The sequence below is a fragment of the Mercurialis annua genome, linkage group LG6 (genome assembly GCF_937616625.2).
Source record: "Mercurialis annua linkage group LG6, ddMerAnnu1.2, whole genome shotgun sequence".
NCBI lineage: Eukaryota > Viridiplantae > Streptophyta > Magnoliopsida > Malpighiales > Euphorbiaceae > Mercurialis > Mercurialis annua.
In genome coordinates, this window is record NC_065575.1 from 1,917,118 (window position 1) to 1,944,018 (window position 26,901).

The following is a 26,901-nucleotide window of genomic DNA, read 5'->3' on the forward strand; positions in this document are numbered from 1 at the left end:
CGTCATTTTCTTATAAATTTCCCCAAATGTACAGCCCCTTTTACTGCTACTCACAATTATTCTAAAACAAAATAGCTGTAAGGTTAAGCCTTAATTTTAGAAAAGATCAAAGATCCAACTTCGGCATCCAGAAATTCATTTAAGTATTGCAATTGGAAAGATGAAATAGACTGAGAAAAAAATGGAGAGAAAATAAGCCTTAACTTTACAGCTATTTTGGAAGTGTGAAAATAAAAATTTTACCATTCTTGAAAACTTCCTTATTAAATCCTTTGTATTTTTCAATCTTTGCCTTCATAATCTTAGCTTATTTCTTCATCAAATGGCTGAGTTCCTTCCCGGTCGCCACTGGAAAAAACCCACCTCCTTTACCGCCAAAACTCCCAGTTCTCGGAAACCTCCACCGACTTGGGATGTCGTCCACCGCTCTTTATTACCACTATCTCAGCGCTACAAGGAAAAGAAAAAATGGGAGTTAAAGCTCAGAGAAAATGGAGGTTATGGGAGAGAGAAAGAGTTGATCAAAAAGGAAAAGAAAAACATCACCTCTGCATGTTAAAATATGCCTTACACGGAATATGCAATTTAGTGCCACATGTATGGCTAGGATTAATTTCGTACTTTTTGTAACAATTTATCGTTTTCAGCTTTTATTTGTAATATCAAATTAGCATTCAATGAAAGAAATAAAATGAGTTAGCATTTTTAAAAAGTTTTAGCGTTTTTAGTATTTTTCTGTAATTTTTCCTAATCTTTTGTAGGTCTAGCTTACACATAAAAAGAATATATGCTTGCGTCCCAAATCAAAAGCAAAACATTAAGAAAACGTCTACTTCAAATAAAATATATCCAAAATGAGGATAATATTTGTTTTAAGGAATTGACTAAGACATTATAGTTCGCAAAAACAACTATTTAACTCTTTATTTCATTCAACTTCAGTTATTATATCTTAATTCTTTTTTGATATGTAACTTCAATTTCCTTTTTTTTCTAATTAAAGAGGCGCTTATAGAAAGAATCGAACTCATAACTTAACAGTTTGTCGCTCAACGTACATATCATTTGAATTATAACTCATTGGTGTAATTTCAATTTCTTTTGAGGCCACTTTCTTAATTGAATTTTACTTATGACGTATTCGGAAATGATATATTCATATTTCATTATAACCGCATTTCTTGTTAGCCGCTACATATACAATTTAAATAAAATCAAAATTAATTGATCTCACGAGTTCAGTACCTTTCGAACTAGGAGTTTGCAAAAACTTATGCAAATTAAACAAAATAAACTAAACCAGCAAATTTAGTTTGATTTAATATTTTAAAATTTGCTTTGATTTGAAACATAAAAAATTAATTTAAATTTTATTATAAACTGTAGTGTAGCTTTTTAAAATTTTAATTCAATTCAGTTCGATTTAATATTTTTTTTTAAAAAAAATCAATATGCACACCGGACCATCCCACCATATGCATTCATATACCCAATGTTGTTAAAACCGGACCGGACCGGCCGGTCGGACCGGGTTAACCGGGAACCGGTCACCAGTCCGGTCCGGTTATATGATAAAACTCAGAAGTGTCAAAAATCGGTTAAAACCGGGTTGAACCGGTCAAATCCGATTTTCTGTTCAAACCGGTAAAACCCGGTTTTTGAACAAATTGTTCAAACACAGCAATTTTTTGTCCAAAAAATATTCTTATAGACCAGTTTATATTTATTTTTCCCATGTGATATTTTCTCTCTCATGTTTTCTTTTCCCAAGACCCTATAAAAGCACAAGTCATAGCCTTTTTCAAAGCACAAAGCCACAAAGTACAAACACCATCTCCCATAAATGATAAATCACTTCTTATTTCTCATAAAAAAGAAATTATTTTATATACTCAATTATTTATTTATAATTATATTTGAAAAAATAAAATTTAATCAATATAAATTATTTCACATATTTAGTAACTAATTTTATTTAAATATATTGTTAATATTTTATTTATAATTTTAATATAATGATAGTTATTATTAAAATGAAATTTTTTTCTCAATTAGAAAAATTATTCTATATTTCTACATATTTATCATCTAAAAATTATGGTTTACATAATAAAATTTTAAAAATAATTTTATTAAAATATTATACCACATTGTTTATTTATAATACATGTATTTATAATTTAAATTTTTTATTATTATTTAAAAATCCGGTTGAACCCGATTGAACCGGTCGAACCATGAACCCTCGATGAAGCCGGTTCAATCTCCGGTCCGGTTTTAAAAACATTGCATATACCCACATGTGATAGGTTAGTGGATCCAGATTCTTAAAAGTTTAGCATGTCAACCATCGGTGTCCTTTATTACTGAAATTACGAAAAGGCCCCGCTGGTGACTCATTTGCCATTAGGTTCTTCTTTAAGATCAGCTGCTCAAATTTTTGAAAACAGAATCGAATTTTAAATTTCAAGAATCAATTTTACTGAATCAATCAGCTGAATTCAATGGATAATACTCTAATCGGAGCACATCCGACCACCATGGCCGGATTCCGATTCGATTTATCAGTAATTCCAAATCAGAATCTGATCGAATTCAACGGTCAATCGAGTTCAAATACTTCAAGTTGTGAATCATCAACATCTTCAAGCTCGATATTCGAATCGGATTCGCCGGACGGTAATGATTTCTGTAATGTTGTTCTTAAGTATATAAGTGATATGTTAATGGAAGAAGATTTAGAGAGTGAGAATTTTGTGCCTGAAGATTGTTTAGCCCTAGAAGCTGCTGAGAAATCTTTTTATGATGTTCTTGACCAGAAATATCCTCCGCCTTCGCTTCGGTTTGATCCGAATACAGTTGAATCCTCCGGTTCCGGTTGGATGTTCAGTCAAGCGGAATTTGAATTCGGATGCTCGAGCGAAAAGAAACATCATCAACTTGAAAGAAGTGGATATTCTGATGAAAGAAGTAGCAAGCAATTGGCGGTTTCGGTTGAAAAACACGAAGAAGACGGGGCGATATTCGATGAGATATTGCTCGGTCAAGCCGAGAACAATGGTTCTAAATCTTGCGCTGGCGGAGGAAAAGTGCGGAAAAAGCGAGGCAGTAGTAAGAAAACCGAAATGATGGATTTATGGACCGTCCTACCGCAATGTGCGCAAGCCGTAGCGGATGATGATCAAGTGACTGCAAAGGATCTACTAAGGCAGATAAGGCAATATTCGTCTCCTTTCGGAGACGGAAACCAAAGAATTGCACATTATTTTGCTAACGGCTTGGAGGCGCGATTGGCTGGCTCCGGAACGCCAGGCTATACGCCGGCAATAAGTAGTACAACATCAGCTGCTAGTGTGCTAAAAGCTCACCACATATTTATTACAGCATGCCCTTTTCAGACAATGTCACATCTTTATGCTAATGAGACAATCATCAAACTATCAGAAAATGTAACAAGGCTTCACATCATTGATTTTGGAATTCTATACGGTTTTCAATGGCCCAACCTTATCCAGCGTCTCTCGACGAGAATTGGTGGACCTCCTAAGTTATGCATAACGGGAATCGAGTTTCCTCAACCTGGTTTTCGACCTGCGGAAAGGGTTGAAGAAACAGGCCGCCGTTTAAGAAAATATTGCGAAAGATTTAATGTTCCGTTTGAATACTATCATATAGCACAGAATTGGGCAAGTATACAATATGACGATTTCAATATAAACGAAAACGAAATGGTTGTCGTTAACAGTTTGTATCGGTTCAAGAACCTCCCTGATGATACAATGATAGCGAAAAGCGTCAGAGACGCCATCCTTCAATTGGTAAGGAAAATTAATCCGTGTATCTTCATTCATGGAGTAGTTAATGGTACTTACAATGCGCCCTTCTTTCGCACACGTTTTCGAGACACGCTCTTTCATTTCTCGGCTTTGTTTGACATGTTCGATTCTACTATTCCTCGTGAAGAACGCGAAAGAATGACGATGGAAGAAGTCTTTGGAAGGTATGCAGTAAATGTGATAGCTTGTGAGGGCGGTGAGAGGGTTGAAAGGCCGGAGACATATAGACAGTGGCAAGTTCGGAACTTGAGAGCCGGGTTCAGGCAGCTTCCGCTAGACGAGGTGATAATGAAGAAGGTGAGGAGTACTGTTAAATCAAATTACAATAAGAACTTCATGGTTGATGAAGATTGTCAGTGGATGCTGCAAGGTTGGAAAGGGAGAATAATATATGCACTTTCAGTTTGGAAACCTGTTCATGATTAACATTTCCAATAGACCAAATATTGATGTAAAAATCGGAATATAAATTTTTATGCCACTATTCTGATGTTTACACCAGTGTTTTTTTGTCGGAAAAATATTATGTGTTTCGAATTGCAGCGTTACAATAATAAAACAAGCTAAAATTCATGACTTATTTTGCATTTGTCATTTTTTAATAAAAACAAAATCAATTTCAACCGAATTCATGACTCCAGAAAAATACAGCACCGATACCATGACACTTGAAGATTGATTCATTTTCTAGCATCCGAAGAATGGCACTCTTCTAAAAACAATAGTGCAAAAGAATATATCAACGATACAAAGAGGTGGCTGAAAGAATTCAGACTGGGAAAATGCATCTCGAACAAGCAAAATTTTTAGTGATCATAACTTTAACAGCTTATGTTAAAACCTGTTGCCCAATTAACATTCCTACGGCCAAACTAAACTTAACAGGTGCCCCCCGAAAGTACACTTCTTCTAACCAAAAGAAGCACATAACTCTACAACTAAATTTCACGCTTCAGGCTTCGTCAAACAATTTCAAGCCATAAACGCAACAAGGTGGCCATGCTTGGTATGAGTCACAAGCAGGAACCCATTTTCCGCTCAGCACTTGCAAAAAAAAAAAAATGGATGCACTCATCATCCAACTACCAATCCTGTGATATCCTAAATATCACAAGTCTGTTTGTGCATGCGTGCGTGTGGGAGAAGCGGGGTGATAGAGAGAAGCAACCCGTAGGCATCATATGGCCTCATAAAGCATGTTAATAGTGCAACGGAAAGTACATATCTTATAATCTTCTATGGGAAAATTGTTTAGCTTAAAACGTAAAAAAATAAGGCATGGAAGCGGAAGTACAAACAGTTACTACAATATCAGCTTTTAGAACTTAACTACGAAAAATTTAGGACTTGACAACAAATTAAAGGAAATTCTGCACCTATTAGGATAAGACCTGGTTTCGCTCACCCTCTTTTCTTTTGATTGTTTTGACTTTTTGGTCTAAGAACATTCCAGTCCAGCTTTTCTTTTTTTGGTTGCTTGAAAGACTTCCTATTGCTATTTGGAAATGACTGTTGGTCACCTTCAGTTTTTGGCGATTTATTCTTATGTTGGGATTCGGGTTCCAGTTCTGCTTCTAACTGTTTTCTTTTAAGGTCATTCAAATTTGTGTTACCGGTATTTGAGCTCTCTACTCCGTCCAGTGATGTTCCATTTCCTCTGCAAAATCACAAAGAGTAAGATGTGAATGCCGAGTACAATTTTGAATAAGTCTAAAATTAACAATAACTGCAAAAAAAAATGGAGAAAAAAATGAAACAGAAAAGCTTATCCAAAATGTGTACACGCTAGCAAGCACGGCATCAATTTTTCTTTCATTGCATATTACATGTGCAAAGAAAATAATTGCTCACTATAGCATGAACATTTATTGCTATCGGCCTATCAGTATATAACTTTAGGTGCAATAATTTAATTAACCACGATGGAAGGGATGGCGAGAAATTAAAACCACCCACCTGAAAGATTTTTTTCCACTGTGATCACTAGAGGTAGTAGCACACACATCAGACTCTTCACATCGACCACCGTTACTTGCTTCTTCATTTAGTTTCTACCAAGAGAATTGATTTAAATGAGGTAAGCATAAGCCAGAAATGAAACTCGAGAGGGTATATCATTGAATAAATTTCAAGATTTCTCGATCTATATACTCACATCAACAGAAGGATTGAAACTTTGAAACGAGATTCGTCCAATAGATGCTCCTGGTTGCGGATCTCCTTCCATTATAACCATGCTACAAGCAGAAAACAGACCGTAACTGATCCATACAGCACAATACCATGAAAAATTAAGAATTAGCCTATGCAAATGAATGAGCTAAACTAATTAATCAAGACAACAACATAACTGATAAAAAAATGCATTGGCTAGAACTTCAATTTTATGGAACGCAAATTAGAATATCTCTAACCTACGACAACAAGCACTTTAACTAAGATGTAGGAAACCTAAAACCGAGGTTATTTTAATCGAGGTATCTGTATATCCGCATTTTCAGCGATTTAAACCAAAAGTACCTTAATTTATTGCCTTATTAAGGTGTTAAGTGTACAAGAGAAACACAATTCTCAAAAAGGCATCCAATTTAAGCCCCAATTATCCTACAATTGAACCAATGCAAGCCAAAAAAAATTGATAATTACAAAAAATAAGATTACCACTTCCTAATAGAACCAAGGGAAACAAAATTGCCATCAGGTATCTTCTCCTCTTCTGGTTTCTTAGTAATTTCCTCTCTAACAGCTGCCCGTTGCATAAACTATTATAACCATAATAATTTGTAATAAGAAATTGAAACATATGCATTCTTCCACAAATTAAGTAAAATATCATAAAAATAAAGCAAACCCAAATAAATAGAAGCAAAACCCAGTTCAAAACACTGTTTAATTACATGAAAGAACAAGAGTCGAGTGTTTGTGTAAAATGAATCACCTTCAAGTTCTTCAAAGTAGTTGACATCTCACGCTTTGCCATGTTGGAAATTGTTCAATAACAACTCAGAAATTGACGAACTACTTAGAGTTTCAGCTGCAATGAAAAAACGTGTACTCTTTTATCAGATTTTGATTTAAGGCTTTAAGAAAAAAATTCCCAATTTTTGTGTTCGTGCGTAATTCGTTCGGGCCACCCGGCCATCTCTTTTGCATTGGGTCTAAACCGGTCCGAAACCGAAGAGAGTCCCAATTCAGTCCGGTTCAATAATTTTTAAAATCAAATTCGTTTTAATTTTGTACGAAATAAATCTCAATTTTTATTTTAATTTTATAACTCATTTTTGATTTCCAGCGAAATTTTCCTATGTCATATATTCAGTGTTATATCACCTGTCATGATGCCATATCAAATAATTCTATTGGCGTGTTAAATAAAATTTCAACCTTTCGTGTTTTTACACTATGTAGTCTAAAACCGGTTTCCGCTGTTTCTTAAATATTATGTAGAAAAATAATTTATTAGGATAAAGTAAGTATTAGCCTAAAACCGGCTTCCGTTGTTTCTTAAATATTATGTAAAAATATAATTTATTAGGATAAAATAAGTAATATGATATAAATAAAATATAATAAATAATTTAAGAACGCATCTTATTAAACATTACGATTTATGAAAAATGGTATTATAAAAATTAAAATATTTAATTATGAGGTATAAAAGAATTTTTATATTATTAATGATAAAAAAATGAAGATTTTTTTAAAATTTAATTAATTAAAATTAAAAAAAATCATAAATTTTATATTATGAAGTTAGAAGATCTTTATTTTTATTTATAAATTATAAAATTTTGAGATTTTTGATATACTATTGATAGTTATAGGTAATGAAACAAAATTAATTTTTAAAATTAATTGAATTTTAATTAAAAAAATTAAAAAAAATATGGCTTGAAATTTGAAGAGTTATTATATAAATAATATTTATAAGTTATTTAATACGTTTTTTTAAATTTAGTCACTAAATTCAACTATATTATATTAAAAATTATTAGAATTTAATTGATATTAAAAAGTTAAATATTTAATATAACGCAGATTATAAATTTGGTAAAATTTATTAATTTGATATTAAATTTAAAGATATATATAATTTAAATGTTTCAAAAATTATAAAATATCCAATCTCATCCGCGCAATGCACAGATATCGAACTATTGTACAATATAATATTAAAATTACACTCATTGTGAGTGTGATTGAAAGAGATCATGTGAGCATGCCCTGAAAGTTAAACATAATTTCATTCTTCGTGCTTAGAATTGGAAAACACCATATTGGATATTTTGTTAGCTAGCATACATTAGCTAACCAAACACACATTGTTGCATCTCTTAGAATTTACTTATAAGTTCTATTGATTTTGTTGAAATTTGAAATAAAGATAACTAATTTTACGAAATTTAGATATAAAATTCGGAAAGAATGTCTTTTTTTTTTTCTCTAAAAAAAATGGCCAATTGAGATCCTCATTAATTTATTTCATTGCTGATGTGAAAAATTAGTACATAATTGTTACAAAGATGAAAATATCAAATAAAACAATTCATACTTCATTAGTTCATTTCCACATAATAAAATGAAGGATTATGAAAGTGTATGTCAACAACATATAAGCTATGCTTTAACTGAAGTCTCAATGGCAACCTTGTCTGCACACTTAACACCTTCAAACTTCTCATTAGTCTCCCATAGCTCTGGCAATGCTTCATTGATATTGTGGATGCTCTCTACTGCACAGTCCACGCCTTCCGTTCGAAGAGAAGAGCCTACCCAAACGGTGGTGAGGCCAAGTCGTTTCCCGGTCTGTAGATTGCGGATGCTATCATCAAAGAACAACTGAAAAGCAAGAACACACAATGTCAATATATGCAGCATAGAAGTGGATATTGTTGTGCATCACATATAGAAAAGTGCAAGAATCTTACTGTTTTTTGAGGGTTGATGCCTGCAATCTTAAAGGCTTGTTCAAAGGCTTCTTCAAATGGTTTGCAGACTACTGGTGACTTAGGAAGTTTTATTCCAGCATTTGGTGCAGCACTGTATTCATTGATGTCGAAAACTCCGATTTCATCTTCATTTACAGGTTCAATGCCTTTGTTTGTGTTGTTTAAGGTGTCAAAGCATATGATCTGTTCAAAGCAATCCTCCAAGCCAAGTTTACTCAGGACCCTGCTGGCATGAGCCTTATCTGCATTGGTGAATACCTTTACACAGAGATTAAATCATTATGGCTAACCATAAAAACTAAGGGTGCAACTGAGTCGAGCAACTTCACGAGCTATGAAGGATTGACTATAATTAGTATTAAATTTAGCGTTACTACAAGTATAATGGAGCTAAACCGGGTTTTGAGATGTTTATGTTCAACTCGTTACATAATTGAGATGTTTATGTCCAGCTCGCTACATAATGGAGATGTTCATGTTCAGCTCGTTGACATCTCGAGCTTCGCATACTGAACTCGAGGTCGGCTCAATTATATTTTGCAATGACATGTTCTTTGTATTTGTGACATCCATGTCAGCAATTATCAACAAAATGAACAAAATTGAAAGTAAGAACTTTTTAGGATAAAAGCTTTTTATGTTTATCTTTCAAAATTTTGAGCAACTTCGCGCTATTGATCATTGACTCGATAAATATTCAAAATCAAAATCAACTCAATGTTAATCGAGTTAAGCAACCTCATGAGCTACTATGTATTGACTCAAAAAGTATTTTAAATCGACTCGATTTTAATACAGTCGAGCTCGAATTCAGACTACTCAAGTAAACTGTCGAATCAAGTTTGAACAAATATATTAGGCTCAACAGGCTCACGAGTCTCGATAGAGTTTGAGATTGACAATATTTCAGCTCGACTTGACACGATTGCACTCCTAGTACACACTATCCAGCATATAAATGTAACAAGTAAATGAAACTTACAATTTTTCTAAAAGGTAAGCTGTGCAAAAGGCTTCTAAGAACATGGTCAGTTTTTAAGATATCATCATAGGGTAATCTTCCATGAACAAAACTGTAAAAATGATCAAATGTTAGACCATAGTTAGCAATAGTCAGTAAAAATATACATACAGATAAAGCCAATTACCTATGGAAGTCATTATAGTCAATTTTATGCCCAACAGCCTGAAGATAAGATAAGAAAAACCACAGGATCAGTACCTTAAAAATCAGGACAGTCTCAAAAATGCATACCAAAAACAAAACTCATACTCTGAGACCAGCCAATGTAGTGCCATAATGCTTGTACAAGAAAGCACACAATTCTAAGACTTTGCTTTTCTCAATGCCAAGCTTTTCAATCATATACTCTACACAAACAACAAATTCCAAATTGAATAAATACACAAGATAAGTTGCACGGAAACAGAAACCGGAAAGGCTTATGGGATTAGTTTGCAAAATAAAGTTTTGAAATTTCAGAAACAAATGCCAAAATGTAGGAATGTGGTTAGTTTCCTTGCAACATAGCATGCAAATTAAGTAGCACAAATACTTTATTCAATCAACGTTTTTCATTCTAGAAACGTGCCTGAAACTTCGTATTTTGGACACAAATCTTCATTTTTAACAATAGAAAACCTTACAATAATATTGTTTTACCGCGTCCTATCCAATTATCCCATATCTGTGTCGATGCTGCATAGCATACGAGCTACGTAGCACGAACAATTCATTCAATCAATATTTCTCGTTTCGAAAACATGTTGGATGCTAAGGATTTCGGATTCGGACTCAAAACTTTATTTTTGGCATAGAAAATACAGATAAAGCCAATAACATATGAAAGGCTTATGTTGCAAATATAAAGTTTTGAAATTTCAGAAACAAAATGCCAAAACATAGAAATATAATTAGTTTCTGTGTAACATAGCATACGCGCTAAGTAGCATCAACACTCCATTCAATCAACTTTTTTTTGTTTCGGAAACACGTCTTAACATTGCTGACACGAAACTTGACATTGCAGATACGAAACTTCATTTTTAACATAAAACTCCTAAAATAACACTGTTTTTCCCTATCCATATCCGTGCCCGTGCTACACAGCAAACAAGCAATTAAAGAGAATACCTTTAATATTTTCTGTAACATGATGTGACAAACCGGACCACAAAGGGTAAAGAGTATCATCTACATCTGAAAGCCAATTATATAAATTAAATCCAATCTGACAACATGACAAAAAAAGTAGTTTTAAAATAAGAGTAATAAAAATAGACATACCAAAAATGAGACAATCATACTTCTCCAGAGTCTGTTGTTGTTGGTTTTCTTCCAACTCCATTTTTACTTATTTTTAACTCCAAAAACTAAACACATAAAAACACACAATCTTAGAAAATATTATTATCTCCATAATTACAAGTTTAAAACTTCCAAAAAAGAAATCTAAATTATAAAAAGAAAATGCAGTTCAATGCATCATTTTTTTTTTATAATTACGCTTATACTGTTTGAGATGTAACTCGCCCGTGCAATACAATGCATCGTTAGTGCAACATTAACAACGGAAAAATCGAAAAAATAAACACTAAAGACTCAATTTATTTTTCGCAAATAATAAGATGTTACATTAATATATACTCTAACAAAATAAAAAAAATCAATAAAAAGGAATAAGAAGAGAAACCATTTACCGGTAAGATCAAAGAACTTTAAAAAGATGTAAAATGCAGAAGAAGGATAGGGCGTTACGGTTCCTTTAAATAACAAAAAGAAAATAAATAATTAATCTTTTTGATGTAAATAAATAACGGATCTTTTAATTGGATAAAGTTGCTGGAACGGTTGATTTCACTTTAGTTGTGTCGTGTTAGATTTTGCCACGTATACGACCTTTTTGCATTTTGTAGTAATGTTCGTTAGCCAGAAGGGTGATTTTGGCCATTTCATTGTCAAAATAACCCCACCCCAATAAATTTTAGGCCAAATGTCTTAAAAACGCCAAACCTTTTATAAAAGTTTGGCTTAATTCCTTAAAAAAATCCCACCTTGTATTTTTTTCTCGTTTATACCCTGACCTTGTAAAAACACCATTTGTACCCAATTTTGAGTTTTTATGTTTCATCTCTACCCAAAAGCATTAAATTGTACTCTTTTCATTTGGAAAAGAGTTTAAAACAATCCTTCATTTTTAACTTATATACTTTTTTTTTTGCCAAAGATAACAATATATAAATATGTAAGAAGAATGGCCATCTCCTGAAGATAATGAACCATTCTTAAGCAAAGAAAATAAAAAGTACAAAATACCATCTTCTTCAAAAAAATTAAAAATAATATTAATTTTTTTTTAAATTTTTTCAAAAGTATTTCCGAATTTTTTAAATTTTTTTTAATTTTTTTAAAAAATATTTCCGAAAAAAATTAAAAATAATAATAATTTTTTTTATTATTTATAAAATTAAAAAAATTAATTAATAATTTGGATGTATTTGATTATTTTTTAAGTTTAAGGATTTATTTGTATTTTTTAAAATAGAAAAAAGTACGTTTTAAACTCTTTTCCAAATGAAAAAAGTACAATTTAATGAGTTTGGGTAGGGATGAAACATAAAAACCCAAAATTGGGTACAAATGGTGTTTTTACAAGGTCAGGGTATAAACGAAGAAAAAGTACAAGGTGGGGTTTTTTTAAGGAATTAAGCCTTAAAAATAACATAGTATGTTGGTGTTTTAGGAGTATTTTCTGCTCAATTCTCATCGAAGAAAATGTATAGTCCGAGGAAATATAGCATTAATGTATGGTTCTATTTAGGCATAATTACTTAAAAAAAATCTCACTTTATAACATTTTTTCGTTTATATCACAACCTAGGAAAAACTTAAATATAGTAGTTGCTCCTTGTTTTTCCGAGGAGCAGCAGCTCCTCTTCTCAGGTGAGGAGGAGGATTCCTCCTCCTCCTCGCCTGAGTTCCGGAAAAAAACTAAAAAATATATATTTATTTTTTGTAAAAAAAAATAATCGGGTTTTGGTAGCGGATTTGTAAATCGAAGGAGTTCAATGGTGGATCGGAAGTCTTTTAAATAAAAAATTTGAAAACGATTAATTTTTAAGATTTATTTGAATATTTCTAAAGTTAAAGGAATTACACAATTTAATTAATTATTATTCAAATAGTGTTATTTAATTAATTATTATTCAAATAAAAATATTCAAATTAATCGTCTTCATGAGTAGGAATTACACAATTTAATTAATTATTATTCAAATAGTGTTATTTACACTATTTGAAAAGTTTAGTTTATTCTTAGTTGGAAATATGGATTAAATTGAAAATATTTTTTCTTTTTACACTCAGCAGTGTTGCTGCCTTCACACTATAGAAACTAAACTTGTCTTTTGTTTATAGTTAAAAATCATGTTGGTAGTTGGTAACCTACTAAAAGACATCAGTTTATAACTTTTTAACAAGTTCACCCAATTGGCCAAAAAAAGAAAAAGTTCACTATGTCAACCCAAACCTGAGAGAACCAATTTGTAATAAACCCAAACCTGAGAGAGCAAATCAATATCTGGCAACATAACTCACAAAAATTTAACCTATGTATGAGAGAACTATCAAACACATTCCTACTCATGAAGACATCATCACCTGCTTAATTTAAAACAGAAGCATTTACATACAAAAGCAACTAATCATCAGGAAACAAATCCCATAAACTGATAACAAAATTTCCTAACAGAAACAAATAGCTATTGTTATTAGTTTATATTACAGGCCCTGCATATACAGGGCTCTAGCTTGTTCCGAAACTCACTACTGCTAAGATCCGAAAGAAAATTTATATCGATGGCATCAATATAACAGAACTTCGTACTGATGAGCAGCATTGCAACCATCGAACTCCCAATCCTCCATGAGATGTGCATGTGAGAACATTTAATACCGAATCTGAAAATACAAAAGCATGAATAAGTCGGATTCCCTATGCATCGATTAATTATCCGACATTTAGGGTATCATTTCCGTCTCTGTTTATGGAACTCCAAAACTATATATATAAAAACAGTTGTTGTAAAAAACATTGTTCATCCATTTTCTGTTTCGGTATTTTTCATTTAAGAGTTTTCCATTTCAATACAAGATAAGTTATGGCATTACATGTGTATATGTATACCAATTTATTCCAATAATAGAAATGAGAAATGTACATTGAAACATGAAAGCAATTGATACCTTTTGTTCAGTTTGTGAATATCCATGGGATAGTAGTCTATGCTCCAACTTACGACATGTGAATACCTTTTGTTCAATTTAATTAAGTTTTTTTTATTAAATTTTAAAATTAAGTTGAAACATTTTAAAGTTCGAGGGTGTAAATATTTTTTAAAAAAATTTTAAGAATTCATTTATACTTTTTACCGATGTATGTGTGGAATGTCACGTTAGCGCTATGTAGGCGTCAAATAAGCAAAATCTTGTGCCATTTTAGAGTTAGACAAAATTGAACGAAATCTTGCATTTCATGACAAATTAAATAAAATTGAAATGTTTGAAATTTTGTGAAATTTTTGAATTTTTTGAATTTTTTTTTCAAAAGTCTGGTTTCTTTTAGTCATTTGGCCTTCTTTTTTTTGAGTGCATACTTTGACTTTGCAAGTTAACTAAAAACATTCACAACATTCATATTGTAACTAATATTTTTACATATTCATGCAAGTTTTATTTTTTTCAGTTATTTATCATATATGACTTGATGTATTTGAATCATCTATTTTCTTAATTTTTGACCAACATTTAATAATTTTTCAATAAACTATAATTTGAGATATTGAAAAAAACTGAAATTGTTCTTAAAATGTTCTTAAATTAATCTAAATTTGTATTATCTAGGTCATATTCTATGTAAAGGAATGGCAGCTTTCTTAATGAATTTTATATAACGTGTTGAAAGAGGTGCACCGGGTGAAAATTGCACAAATTGAAGTCAAAGCTGCATGAATTTTGTGTTTGGAGTGACAGCCGAATTATTTGCCAGATTGAGAACTTGCCTTTTCATTATCTTAACGAGCCTGTGCCGATTTTGATTGTGATTGATCCGCATATGCTTTAGCCTTTAATTTCTGATTCTCTTATACACATTGTACTCAGTGAACAGGCCCGGGCTTAGGCATAGGCCACTAAGGCCTATGCCTAGCGCCTCCAATGTTGAAGGGCCTCATATAAATATGAGGTCCTTCAAAAAATATTAAATATTAAGTTTTGATGTGTAGATAAATGTTAAGTTTTGACCATAGTACTATAGTTCTGTGTAGATAAATGTTAAATTTTGATGTGAACTACCACCTGACAACGTATATCATATTATTTGAAAATGTATTTTGAGAAAAATATTGTTGAACACAACCAAAGAAATGTAAATAATTGTCCTTTTTGACGTTTTTGCATGAAATCAGCCAATTTCTAGTGCCCTGTATTTTCCTGATTAGTTATGAATTGTTTTGTTTAACATTGTTGGGATTGTTTCTTGTTTTATTTTTTATTTGTATATAAGGAGTCAATGCCTATTGTGTATTGGTATCCTTTTTATGACATTACACCATGATCTAGTTTCCATGATGTTGTGTCCCAAGATTATAAAAATTATCAGTTCCATTTTTTAGTTTAGCTAAAATTTAAAGGTACTTGAAGTCCTTTTTTTAGCAGTTGTATGGACTTTAATCCTTGATCTCTTAGATACAGGTAAAAGCTCAGAGTTAGACTGAATATATGTTGTTCTAATATACAAATTTTTTTTGCTCTAAAAGAAAACTATTTTATGTTTCATTTGTTACCATACCATCTATATTTATAAAATACCTCTGTTAGACTATGTAGACTAAGCATCATATCCATATAGTAAACGCATAGTGTTCATTTTTGGTTAATTATTGATACTAAGAGATATTATTAATTGATACTAACAGATATCACCTGGACCGTAGTCACCGTATTAAGTTTTTTTAGTTTAAAAGTATAATTTGCTGCCATTCAATTTGCAAAAATACAGAAAAAGGCTAATCATGCATCAAATTTGGTTAGACAGTCATGTTTCCTTGATATATGATGCTAAACATTTATACACACAATTCCAAACCTTTCAAATTTAAACATAATTATAAAATTGATAAATAAAATTAAAAGTTTGAATTTTAAAAGTGAATTTACCTTCACCAAGAAACCTGAGAGAGCAATTCAACATATGGCAACATAACACACAAAACTTTAACCTATGTATGAGTGAATCAACAAACACATTCCTACTCATGAATAATTGTAGAGATTTTGTCACCTGCTTAATTTAAAACAAAAGCATTTACATACAAAAGCAACTAATCATCAGGAAACAAATCCCATAATATGATTACAAAATTTCCTAACAGAAGCAAATAGCCATTATTAGTTTATATCACAGGCCCTGCATATACAGGGCTCTAGCTTGCTCCAAAACTCACTACTGCCGAGCTCCGAAAGAAAATTTATATCAATGGCATCAGCATTATAGAACCATGTACGATGAGCAGTGCTGCAACCATCAAATCCTCAATCCTCCATGAGATGTGCAGGTGAGAATCATTTAATACTGTATCTGAAAATACAAAAGCATGAATAAGTCGGTTTCCCTATGTATCCAGTAATTATAAGTCGAATATCTCTTATGTGCCTGGAAAATTTTTTACTCCTACATTTAGGGTTTCATTTCGGTTTCTGTTTATGGAACTCTGAAACTCTATATATAAGAACAGTTCTTGTAAAAAATATTGTTCATCCATTTTCTGTTTCGGTATTTTTCGATTTAAGAGTTCTCCATTTCCATACAAGATAAGTTATGCCATTACATGTGTATATGTATACCAATTTGTTCCAATAATAGAAATGAGAAATGTACATTGAAACATGAAAGCAATTGATACCTTTTGTTCAATTTGTGAATATGCATGGGTAACTAGTCTATGCTCCAACTTACGACAATGCCTCGGGAACTCCTACGCAGGCACCCAACACGAGGAAGCATATATAATTCGACCCTTCCATCCCTGCAACATCCAATCGTTGTCTACATCTAGTACAAAATCCTTATTGTAGCATTTCAACTTTCCCCCACACTTTTCCATAGTCCCCTGGTCTAGTGGTAGCTGCTTAAACCCGGCCCTTGTAGTCCGAACCTGCCACTGCTTGTATGTTTCCGGCCTCTCAACCCTTTCCACGCCCTCACAAGCCACGACATTAATGGCCTCTCGCCCATACATCTCATTTTCTAACATCATTCTTCCTTCATCTTCACGAGGTAAAGCAGAATCAAACATATCAAACATTGACGAGAAGTGGAAAAGTGCCTCCCTAAACCTCGTAACGAAGAACGGAGCATTGTAGGATCCATTTATGATAGTATGAACGAAAATATTGGGTTTTATCTTCCTAATCAATTCGAGAACAGCATTCCTAGGGCAGTCCACTTCAACTGTCTCGTCAAGTAGGTTCTTAAATCTACCCATACAATTCACAGCAAGCACCTCATCGGTTCTAATCTTGAGATCCTCAATCGGTATGCTTTCCCAGTTCTGAGCAGCAATAGGATTGTACTCAAATGGAACATGAAAGCGTTCACAATACCTTGCTAATCGACGTCCTGTCTCCTCAATTCTTTCCGTTGGCCGGAAGCCACGCTGGGGCAGCTCTATCCCAGTAATGCGTAGCTTAGGAGGTCCTCCTTCACGCATGGAGAGATACTGGATAAGAATTGGCCACTGAAAACCATAAAGAACGCCAAAATCGATAATATGAAGAGTTTTTGACTTCTCAGCTGCATGCAAAATCATTTTATTGGCAAAGATAATTGAGAGCTTCTTAAAAGGGCAGCAATGAAGATGAGTTCTGTAAGCATTCAGTATATCAGCAGCCGTAGTCCTCTTTGAAGCAAGACTGGTATAAAGATTTGGCATTCCAGCGCCACTGCCAACCAAACGTGCCTCGAGACCGTTCGCGAAGCAATGAGCTAGTCTCTGAGACCCGTCACCTTTAGGGGACGAATGCTGCCGAATCTGCTTCAGAAGCTCATTAGCCGTTCTGAAGTCATTTCCGGAGACAGCTTGTGCGCAAAGAATCAGAAGGCTTCTCAAATCCACTGTTTCCTTCTTCTTTACCGACTTTTTAGCACGACCCTTTCCACCGGTTGATCCATTTGATTGGTCATTTGCCTTTGACACGTTATTTTGAATCACTTGAGAGCCACAGCACATATCTGTAGTACCCTTCAAACCAGGCCAAAGCAGCACCTTATCAAATACCTCCGAAATTTCATCACTTTCGTCCACATATACTGCTGTCTGCTTGCTACTCCTCCCCTGTTCTGAATCTGAATCTGAATCATCTCGATTGTGATTTTTCCTGCTCCTTGGCCCATCTTCAGGCGAAATTGGCCTCTCAATCTTTTCCTCCTTCACTGCCAAAATTGGAGTCTCTTTCTTTGGCCCATTGGAAAACGAGTAGCTCTCTAAATCAATGACTAGTTGAGCAGGTTTAGGAAGGAATTTACTAGCTTCCTCTAACCCTCTATTAAACTGCAAGATAGAATCTGAATCTGTAAACATATTCTGCACCATCTTACTGGCAGAAGTACCCACAATGTCATTACCATTATTAGGCAGCCCATTTGAAGGATTCACCGAGAATTCTACAGTCGGCTGCAAATTGGACTTCAAACCATACTCGGCAGGATCAAGAACCCACCGAGGATCAACAAAATCGTCGGTGGCAATGGCAGTGCCGGTGATAATGCTAGTACTTGAATTACCAGCGTACTCACTACCAATCCCGGAATGATTACTATCAGGGCTCTCATAGTCAACATAAAGTCGCGATGATTTAAGCAAGGAATTAGGATCTTGCTCACCAAGAACATCATACAATGACTTCTCAGTAGCTTTTAAAGCCAATGGATCATAAAACATAGGAGGCTTATTTTCCATATTCTCTTCCAAAAGCATCTGAGTTATATACTTAAGAACCGGATCCGACGAATCACTATCATTAGAGGGAGATGAAGAATCTCCCTCTGGACTCCAACTAGAAGAAGGTTCAAATGATTCCCCGTCTGGACTAAACTTAGGGATATATGAATCAAAGGATAAAGCTAGGTCATTTGAATCTGAATCAGGTAGATCAAAAGGAACAACATTCATGAAATTTGAGTCAAATGGAGGACTATCCAATTTAAATCCATTTTCAGCATCTGGGTATTGATTATAGTTTGGAAATATGGTGGTCTCATCAGTTATGGAATTAGTTGCATAATCAGAAAAAAATGAAAGATTAGGATCCATTCTCATCTATCTAAACTTACAAAACCCTATCAAAATTATTATACAGTTTGAATAAGCTGATCAAGAACTTAAAATAGCTAAACCCTAAGGAAACCCTAGAATTAATTCCTTAACTATAAGAGGAAACCCAGTCAAAGATTGAGAAAAAGAAGTCAAACCCAATAACAAGAAGGATAAAAAGACAAGAACTAAGCTGAACCCATGAACAATTAGGATGTAATAAAGAGAACCCTAAATAAAAAATTTGAAGTGCAGTGAAGTAATTGAAGAAGATGAAGTGGGGTTTGTTGGGTTTGTACCTGAGAGAAGTTGAAAAAGAAATTGGAGCAAGTAGATCGAGAATTATGGTATAAATAATGAGATTCAAAAGGGAAATAATTAAAAAATTATTCAATTTTTAATGGATTGGGATCCTTCTTGGAAAGAACATGAAGATAGGTCAAATTGACTTTATTACACGGTTCGCGGTTCTAGATTCAAACTGCTAGTTCACGGTTTTGTAAGAACTGGATGGAACCATCCATTGAGCGATTCTGGAGAGGTATTGGGACCTATTGGTTCAGGTTTATGGTTTCGGTTTCGATTTCGGTTTCGGTTTCGGTTTTAACTATACAGTCAATCCTCTAATAGTTAATATTCTATAAATTAATAATTCTAATAATTAATAGAAAATTGAGAGAACCAACTTCGTTCCACGTCGGATAATTAATAATTCTATTATTTAATTATTAATAAAATTTAAAATATATTTTACATGAATATTAATTATTAGAGAGATTTTTTTAAAAAAATATATAACAATTGATGATTTATTTGAGGTAATACTAACCTTAATTCATAAAGTGAAAGTTAAAATACAATCAAATTATGACTTTCTTATTCTTTTAAGAAATTTTAAAAGAAGTTATTAGATAAATAAATTAAAGTAAGAAAAGTATCTCTAATATAAAAAATATTAAAAAATATTTTACTCTATGAATACAACTTCTTAATAATTATTTTTTAGTTTGATATCAATTGATATTTTTTAAATTGAATATAAAATTATTATTTTTAAATTGAGTGATTGTAAAGTGTATTTAGTTAGTTGTTCTATAATATAATATTAATATTAGGTCTATTAATGTAGATGTTTTAAAATATTTTTTATAATTTTCTTGATACAAATTCAATAAATTAATAATTTTAATAATTAATAAATTTTTGATCCACCGTGTGTATTAATTATCAGAGGGTCGACTTACAAATAATAATAGCAACTAATTTTTCAATTTAAAATTATATAATATTGTTTAAATTAAAAAAGTAATTATAAATAATCCTAAATTTTAATAATTCTATGCATATTGTAGAATACATCATATATTTAATTAAAAACAATGCTTTATAATCTACCTATTTAACCCACCTTACGTGGCAAAATTTCAGCCTATCATTTCCCTATTAAAAGAGTATTTCTTAAAAAAAAAAAATTATAAAACCATTCTTTAATTGCCACGTTAGGCGTTACAAAAAAGGTGTATTAAAATAGTTGGGTTATATAGCTGTAGTCTCTAATTAAAAGAAAAATAAATTATAGTTCTTTTTTATCTTAAATAAATTTGGTAATTAATGTATACAAAAATGACAATGTTTAGTAATTAATTTTATATGTATATTAGGATATAATCGTAGACTTTAAAAAGAAAGATATATTATTATTATTATTATTATAATAATAATTAAAATATTGGGGGGTATATTGAAAATTAATTAATTGTATATATTTGGTATGATGTATAGTAAGAGAATTTTAGTGGAAAAGGGACAAAAGTTCAAGATCTGTAGGTGAGATTACATTAGGTGCATGGTAAGATTGTAAACGAGTTGAGTTGCATACGAGCATCACAACATCGAGCTCGATAAAAATTCGGTTGTGTTTATTCATATCTTAAACAAATAAAATTTGAGCTACACAGATTCGACCATTAGTCTGGTTTTTAGATTACTACTTTAGATATTTGATGGTTATTCTTTAACCTTTGTTTTTTATTAGTATTTTAGATAATTAATATGTGTTTGAAAAAAAAAATTATATATTTTATCTGTCCATCTCGCATACGTTCTTTTAGGGACTAAGCAAGTGATGTTCGTGTTTATTGTAGCACAGCTCATCTAACATTGAAATGATCGAAATTTGTTTAGTACATAAAAAATGCATACGAATTTGACTTGATTACTATTTAAATAAACGGATATGAGCAAACACAAACCAAACACAAGCTCATCTTGTTTAGAATTTGAATAAACAACAACGGTGAATCAAACTCGTTTAGCACATAAACAGATGAATACGAATTCGGTCTGCTTAGCACATAAACAAATAAACACGAGTTTGGTTTGTTTAGCATATAAACAAACGAATATAGAATGAACAGAAATTAGATATGAATCCTCCCCCCTGAAAAAGTTGCATAGACACATTTGGCCATTTAAGTTTAGAACGGTGCAGATGGGTCCAGATGGTGATATGGTGCAAGGAACGTGGTCAAAAGTATATCTCGTAGGCTCCACTTACGATAGCAGCAGGTGACTGGCTGTTGTTCAAAGATGTCAAACTACTTTTATTGATTATGTTTATTATGAACACTTCTAAATTAAAATGATTTAAATTTTAGAAATAATAACTTTGTATTAGGATAAATTAAAAAAATAAAAGAAATAGTTTTTAAAATTGGAAATTCATTATAAATAAATAATTTTCAATTTAAACTATACTTTAATAATAAACAAATTATAACAAAAAAGTTAAATAATTTTCTTCACAATTAAGTTTCAAAAAAATAATAATAAGTAATTAACAAAAAACTAAAAAAACTCATGAGAATATAAATTTTTTATAATAAAAAATTTAGCAATAATTTTTTAAAAAATCAAAATGAAATACACATATCAATCTAAAATTTACATTGAGTTCCTTCTTGAGTGTCCTATTATATTTAATAACTTTTATTTATATATGTAATATTATTTACACTAATTTTTTTTATATCTTCTTTAATTAATGTCTTTAAAAATGATATAAAAACATAATATATTTAATATAACATGAGAATAGAAAAGTAAGATTATTAATTTTTAAAAATAGTTTACAAAAAGAATCTTTCCAATCAGATTGAGACTTGTGAAGTAGTTTATAAAAATTAAATGACAAGTAAACATCAGTCTTACCCTTCATTAACCAAAACTATATGGAGTATCTGAAACATTGTAAAATGAAAAAAAAAAAAGTAATAACTGATCACCTTATTTGACAATTGATAAGAAAATTTATTTATTTCAATATTTCTTCATTCAAACTAATTCAGTTTGAGACAGGTGAACTATTATTAAGTGGATAAAGTCTTCGAGAAACACATTTATTTTATTCATAAAATCCAAATTCAAAATTTCATCATTTGAATCAATTTTATTATTATTATTATTATTATTATTATTATTATTATTATTATTATTATTATTATTATTATTATGCGATTTTCCAATTACTTAAGGTCAACTTTCAAACTGAAATAGAGAACATCTCTATCACCAAAATAAACAAAGATTATGATACTTGGGAAGCAAGTCTTTCCAAACCCTACCTTATGTCGAATCTTGAACATTAATTTAGCAATATATATCTTAATTAACTAAATTAATAAAATATTAATTAGTCTCTGTACTGAAACCGCAACAGAATAAATATATTCTAATACCACCATGATATGACATCAACTAAAGATTAAATATTAAACAAATACACTATAATCAATAAAATGATATAGCTTTTACATTTTTAAATAATTTATTTGACTAATGGAGCAACAACCAGAGATTTTCAAGAATAATATATCATATATATGTCCAAATACATGTATTTGCATACCGATTTGCCTTTGATTTCAAATTAAATTATATGATTCTTTTATCATCAAATCCAGAACATAATATTCTCCCTACTCTAGCTTGGTTTATTCTTTTTATTATGTAGTATATGAACTTTTGAACATTGTTAAGCTTTTGGGAGACCCACCACACACAAATAAAAATATTTTAAGTAAAATATTTGCTCGATTAATTAAATATCTTTTAGAGATACAATTTTACTTTATATTAAGGGTTGGTAGATGGATGCGATTCACCAAAGAACTAATCCAACAATCACCTCGATATGATTTAAATTCAGATTAAATGACTGGTCATAGATGTTGCTTATAGAGTTATAGTTATAGTCGATAGTTGATACAAGCGAAATTTGATTAACTATTATTATTAATGTGTCAAATGAAGATAAATGGTATGACTTTTTTTGTTTAACTAAAAAACTCTATAAATAATCTCAAGGCATAGGTGAGTTGATAAAACGCTCTCTTATTTTAAGTGAGATTGTGAGTTATAACCATATTCATGTATGCAGTCGTTTAAAATTTGGAGTTAGAGTTTTGCCTCCCACAAGGGACCTACCCGACTCGAGTGTGGATTAGTTTGAATGTTAAAGGTTTAAAAATGTTGTCTCATAGTTAGGATGCATTCAGAAGATCTCATATAGCGTTTTTATAATTACAAAATGAATTTTTCAATTCGACAATACAAATGAACTATAATTTCATCATAATTCGAAGACGAACATTTTTTTGATAAAAAGCCTATTGGCTTCCATGCCGAAATGATAGGAGCAAATCACTCTGATAATTCAGTGTAATTTTATTTTACTTTTCATTGTATTTGTGCTTGATTTTAATTGTTATTATGTTTATTTGTGTGTCGAGTGTTTCAAGATGTGAAGGTATTTTAGAATTTTTAGGTCCATTTTGGAGTACAAAAGTCCGAATTTGAAAATAAATGAAAAGTCGTACAAGAAATATGAGTTTCAGCCTTGAAAACAGTTCACTCGGTGTTACTTGAGACCTTGTCGGTGAGTATGGTCTCGAGTAGAAACTCCTACTTCAACAAGGAAAAGTTATAAAAATACTATATCTTTTTGTGTTTTTAAGCTTTTACTCAAAAATCTATATTACTCTTTAAACCTCATTAATTTATAGCAAATACTCACTCTTCTTCTAATAAATATTTTCTTACTTTGTTTTTTAAAGTGATAATGCTAGTACTAGAATTTTTTGTGTTTTTAAGCTTCTTCTAATTCATTAAATCAATAATTTGAGTTGTTACATTTGATTGTTTATGAAGTATACTTTTATATGCTATAATATATACATGTAATGGTCATATATAGATAGTTGATGTGTTTGATTTGAATAAACAATCCGCACTATCATTAATAGTTAAATATTATTGTATTTAACTATTTTGATTAACTTAAATGTTAAATTATTAAATTTAAAATATGACATTAATTTGTTTATTGAAGTCATAACAGTTTTCATTTTTATTATTTAGAATTACTTAATTATTTTTAATTAGTCAGTATAAATGACTAAAAATATCCATAAAAATTATATTCAAACTACAAACATCACATCTTACCAATTATTGAAGAAAATATATATTTATATATAAATTGTAGGATTAGGAACCTTCGAGGATGGAGACAGTATTTTGCATGAACTAATGTGATTGGAATTATATTTTTGTTTTGCTTCCCAAATGACCATTCACTCCAATATTAAAGAATATAATCTTCCCAAGTTGCAATATTATAAGCATTTTAAACATAGACATATTTTGATAAAAAAAAAATAACTTAGACTTATTGCATGCAAATTGGAATTTGCATGGTCCCTATTTGATCCTCTCAGCCACCATGCACTGAAGCAGTAGGTTGAATGTTGACCAAGACTTCCTTCAAATGTAGTAAACCCAGATTAGAAAATCCAAAATCTAGAAGCTAGCCTATCCAAACATTGATTATTATTTTGAAATGTTTGAAGGATACCTAAAAATATGTTTATAAAATCGAATTCCAAAACTATAATTTGAAAACCTCATTTTAAGGCGCATTATAGTTTACTTTTATTATTATACTTTGAATTTTTTTATTTCAAAATCCATTTTGGATAATTTCAAACGGTTTTTTAAAAATTAATTTACACTTATTTTAAAAGAAAAGATAATATTATAAAACTTTACCAACTTTATACTTTATTTTAATTTAATCACACCTTTCTAAACTTTGTCATAAAGATAAATCATTTTTTTTCTAAATTCATATACGGTGCCGAGATGACACTTATTCATTCGAATAATTTGCAAAGGTGGAGATCATTCTTAACCAATGAATTAATGTTACATCAACGCCGTGTATGAATTTGAAAAAAAATGAAAGTTGATGTATGTTTATGATAAATTTTAAAAGGTGATTAAATTGAAAAAACGTACAAAGTTTGTGAATTTTTCTGACATTAACCCTAAAAAACAGTATCTAAAAGAATTTTAAACCGTTTAAAAACACAGTTTGCAGTTGTTTATAAAACGGCTTCTAAAATAAATTCTAACGGTTTTAAACATAATACTTTTGTCCTCTTCTCTCTCTCTCTCTTTTCTCTCTCAAATAGAAAACCTTAATCGTCAAAGGTTTTCTTTTTATTTTTCGTTTTAGCTGCCGTCAATGGATTATTTTTGCCGGGCGGCAGCCATTTCTTTTTTATTATTTTAGAATAAAATAAATAGCGGACTCCTTTTCATCTTTTTTGTTTTTGTTGGTAAATCTATCAATGAGGCGCATCAATTTCAATATATAAACAAATCAAGAATCAAATATAAATTAAGACCTTTTGAGACTGAAGATGAAATATATATATATATATATATATATATATATATATATATATATATATATATTGTTACAGCGATTGTCTTTCTATACGAAAGTTGTTGTCCTTTATATAAGAAAGGTTTGTTTATTTTTCTTATGAAGGATTAGTGAATTTTTGTTAGACAGAGAAGTATTGGATCTTATTGTGATAAATTAGTCATATAATTTTTATTTTTAACCTGTAAGGCGATCTGCAAATTAAAATTTTATATTTTTTACATGTCGTCATTAGAAACGGTTATATACCCTTTTTAAATTCTTAAACAGCTTGTAACTGCTTGATATTAATGAAAAATTATTTAATTATAAAAAAAATATAATATTTTTATAAATTTAGCGAGTACATGTAAAATTAATTAAATACTAAATAGAAAACACAATACTTTAATATCGGTGTATTTTTTTTGAAAATAATATAAAAAATTGTCTATTTCACAAGTTCTATATTATGCTTTAAGAAAATCCAAATATTGATTGGATTGGGTCTTTTTAGTGAGTTTCTTAATCAAAAAATTATCTTTTTAAAAAAAATATTATCGCACGCAACCGTTGCGCCATATTATTTGTGTAACAAACCAATAATACGATAGTCATGTGAAAAAATGAATGATAAAAAATAATTAAATTTTTCTAATAAATGCTTATTCGCTTTTTTTTTATCATAGGCTATACTTCAATAAATGAAGTGAAAGTATTTATACAGAGATAACAACTACTCATCACAATGAGTGAGTGATATCAAAATCAAATGATGATACTGAAAAACAGTCATCCAATAGGGCTTTTTGACTACTAAATGAGCCACCCAAATATATATATATATATATATATATATATATATATATATATATATATATATAAAGTGACCGAAAAATTAAACTAAAACTAATTTTCATTTCAAATTTCTGCATCAATAAAAAAAATGTGATTGTTCCTTTAAAGATGAGAAGAT

The 26,901-nt window shown here is 30.8% G+C and overlaps 4 protein-coding genes across 5 annotated transcripts; 1 reads left to right on the forward strand and 3 right to left on the reverse strand.

Annotated features, from left to right (window-relative positions):
* Positions 1 to 2,333: 2,333 nt before the first annotated feature.
* LOC126686177 (scarecrow-like protein 14) lies at positions 2,334 to 4,416 on the forward strand. Of its 2 annotated transcripts, XM_050380219.2 has the most exons (2): positions 2,596 to 2,679; positions 2,820 to 4,416. In XM_050380219.2, exon 2 carries the CDS (start codon positions 2,883 to 2,885, stop codon positions 4,260 to 4,262), a length of 1,380 nt encoding a protein of 459 aa, XP_050236176.1. In that variant the 5' UTR covers positions 2,596 to 2,679; positions 2,820 to 2,882; the 3' UTR covers positions 4,263 to 4,416. The 2 variants fall into 2 exon arrangements, with proteins under 2 accessions (XP_050236175.1, XP_050236176.1); XM_050380218.2 differs by having other exon boundaries at positions 2,334 to 4,416.
* Positions 4,417 to 5,039: 623 nt separating this feature from the next.
* On the reverse strand, positions 5,040 to 6,964 carry LOC126686183 (uncharacterized). Its single transcript, XM_050380229.2, has 5 exons — positions 6,775 to 6,964; positions 6,498 to 6,598; positions 5,992 to 6,073; positions 5,793 to 5,887; positions 5,040 to 5,493 (listed from the first exon to the last, which is right to left on the reverse strand). The coding sequence occupies exons 1-5, from the start codon at positions 6,814 to 6,816 to the stop codon at positions 5,238 to 5,240; spliced, it is 576 nt and encodes a 191-aa protein (XP_050236186.1). The 5' UTR covers positions 6,817 to 6,964; the 3' UTR covers positions 5,040 to 5,237.
* Positions 6,965 to 8,296: 1,332 nt separating this feature from the next.
* LOC126686036 (uncharacterized protein C24B11.05-like) lies at positions 8,297 to 11,586 on the reverse strand. Its single transcript, XM_050380046.2, has 8 exons — positions 11,486 to 11,586; positions 11,073 to 11,158; positions 10,920 to 10,985; positions 10,059 to 10,156; positions 9,934 to 9,971; positions 9,768 to 9,858; positions 8,765 to 9,043; positions 8,297 to 8,675 (listed from the first exon to the last, which is right to left on the reverse strand). Exons 2-8 carry the CDS (start codon positions 11,131 to 11,133, stop codon positions 8,454 to 8,456), a joined length of 855 nt encoding a protein of 284 aa, XP_050236003.1. The 5' UTR covers positions 11,134 to 11,158; positions 11,486 to 11,586; the 3' UTR covers positions 8,297 to 8,453.
* A 4,518-nt stretch (positions 11,587 to 16,104) lies between these two features.
* On the reverse strand, positions 16,105 to 19,629 carry LOC126686990 (scarecrow-like protein 33). Its single transcript, XM_050381324.2, has 2 exons — positions 16,748 to 19,629; positions 16,105 to 16,422 (listed from the first exon to the last, which is right to left on the reverse strand). The coding sequence occupies exon 1, from the start codon at positions 19,160 to 19,162 to the stop codon at positions 16,820 to 16,822; it is 2,343 nt and encodes a 780-aa protein (XP_050237281.1). The 5' UTR covers positions 19,163 to 19,629; the 3' UTR covers positions 16,105 to 16,422; positions 16,748 to 16,819.
* Between the last annotated feature and the right edge of the window lie 7,272 nt (positions 19,630 to 26,901).

Bases quoted from the DNA above. Each gene is read 5' to 3' on its own strand.
- LOC126686177 (XM_050380218.2), top strand. From the start codon at position 2,505: ATGGATAATACTCTAATCGGAGCACATCCGACCACCATGGCCGGATTC.
- LOC126686183 (XM_050380229.2), bottom strand. From the start codon at position 6,816: ATGGCAAAGCGTGAGATGTCAACTACTTTGAAGAACTTGAAG. The intron at 6,599-6,774 runs GTGATTCATTTT...TGGTTATAATAG, and splicing joins CTACTTTGAAGAACTTGAAG to TTTATGCAACGGGCAGCTGT. The intron at 5,888-5,991 runs GTGAGTATATAG...TTCTCTTGGTAG, and splicing joins GTTTCAATCCTTCTGTTGAT to AAACTAAATGAAGAAGCAAG.
- LOC126686990 (XM_050381324.2), bottom strand. From the start codon at position 19,162: ATGAGAATGGATCCTAATCTTTCATTTTTTTCTGATTATGCAACTAAT.
- LOC126686036 (XM_050380046.2), bottom strand. From the start codon at position 11,133: ATGGAGTTGGAAGAAAACCAACAACAACAGACTCTGGAGAAGTATGAT. The intron at 10,157-10,919 runs GTATTCTCTTTA...TTGTTTGTGTAG, and splicing joins TGTTACAGAAAATATTAAAG to AGTATATGATTGAAAAGCTT. The intron at 9,044-9,767 runs GTAAGTTTCATT...CTCTGTGTAAAG, and splicing joins GCTTACCTTTTAGAAAAATT to GTATTCACCAATGCAGATAA.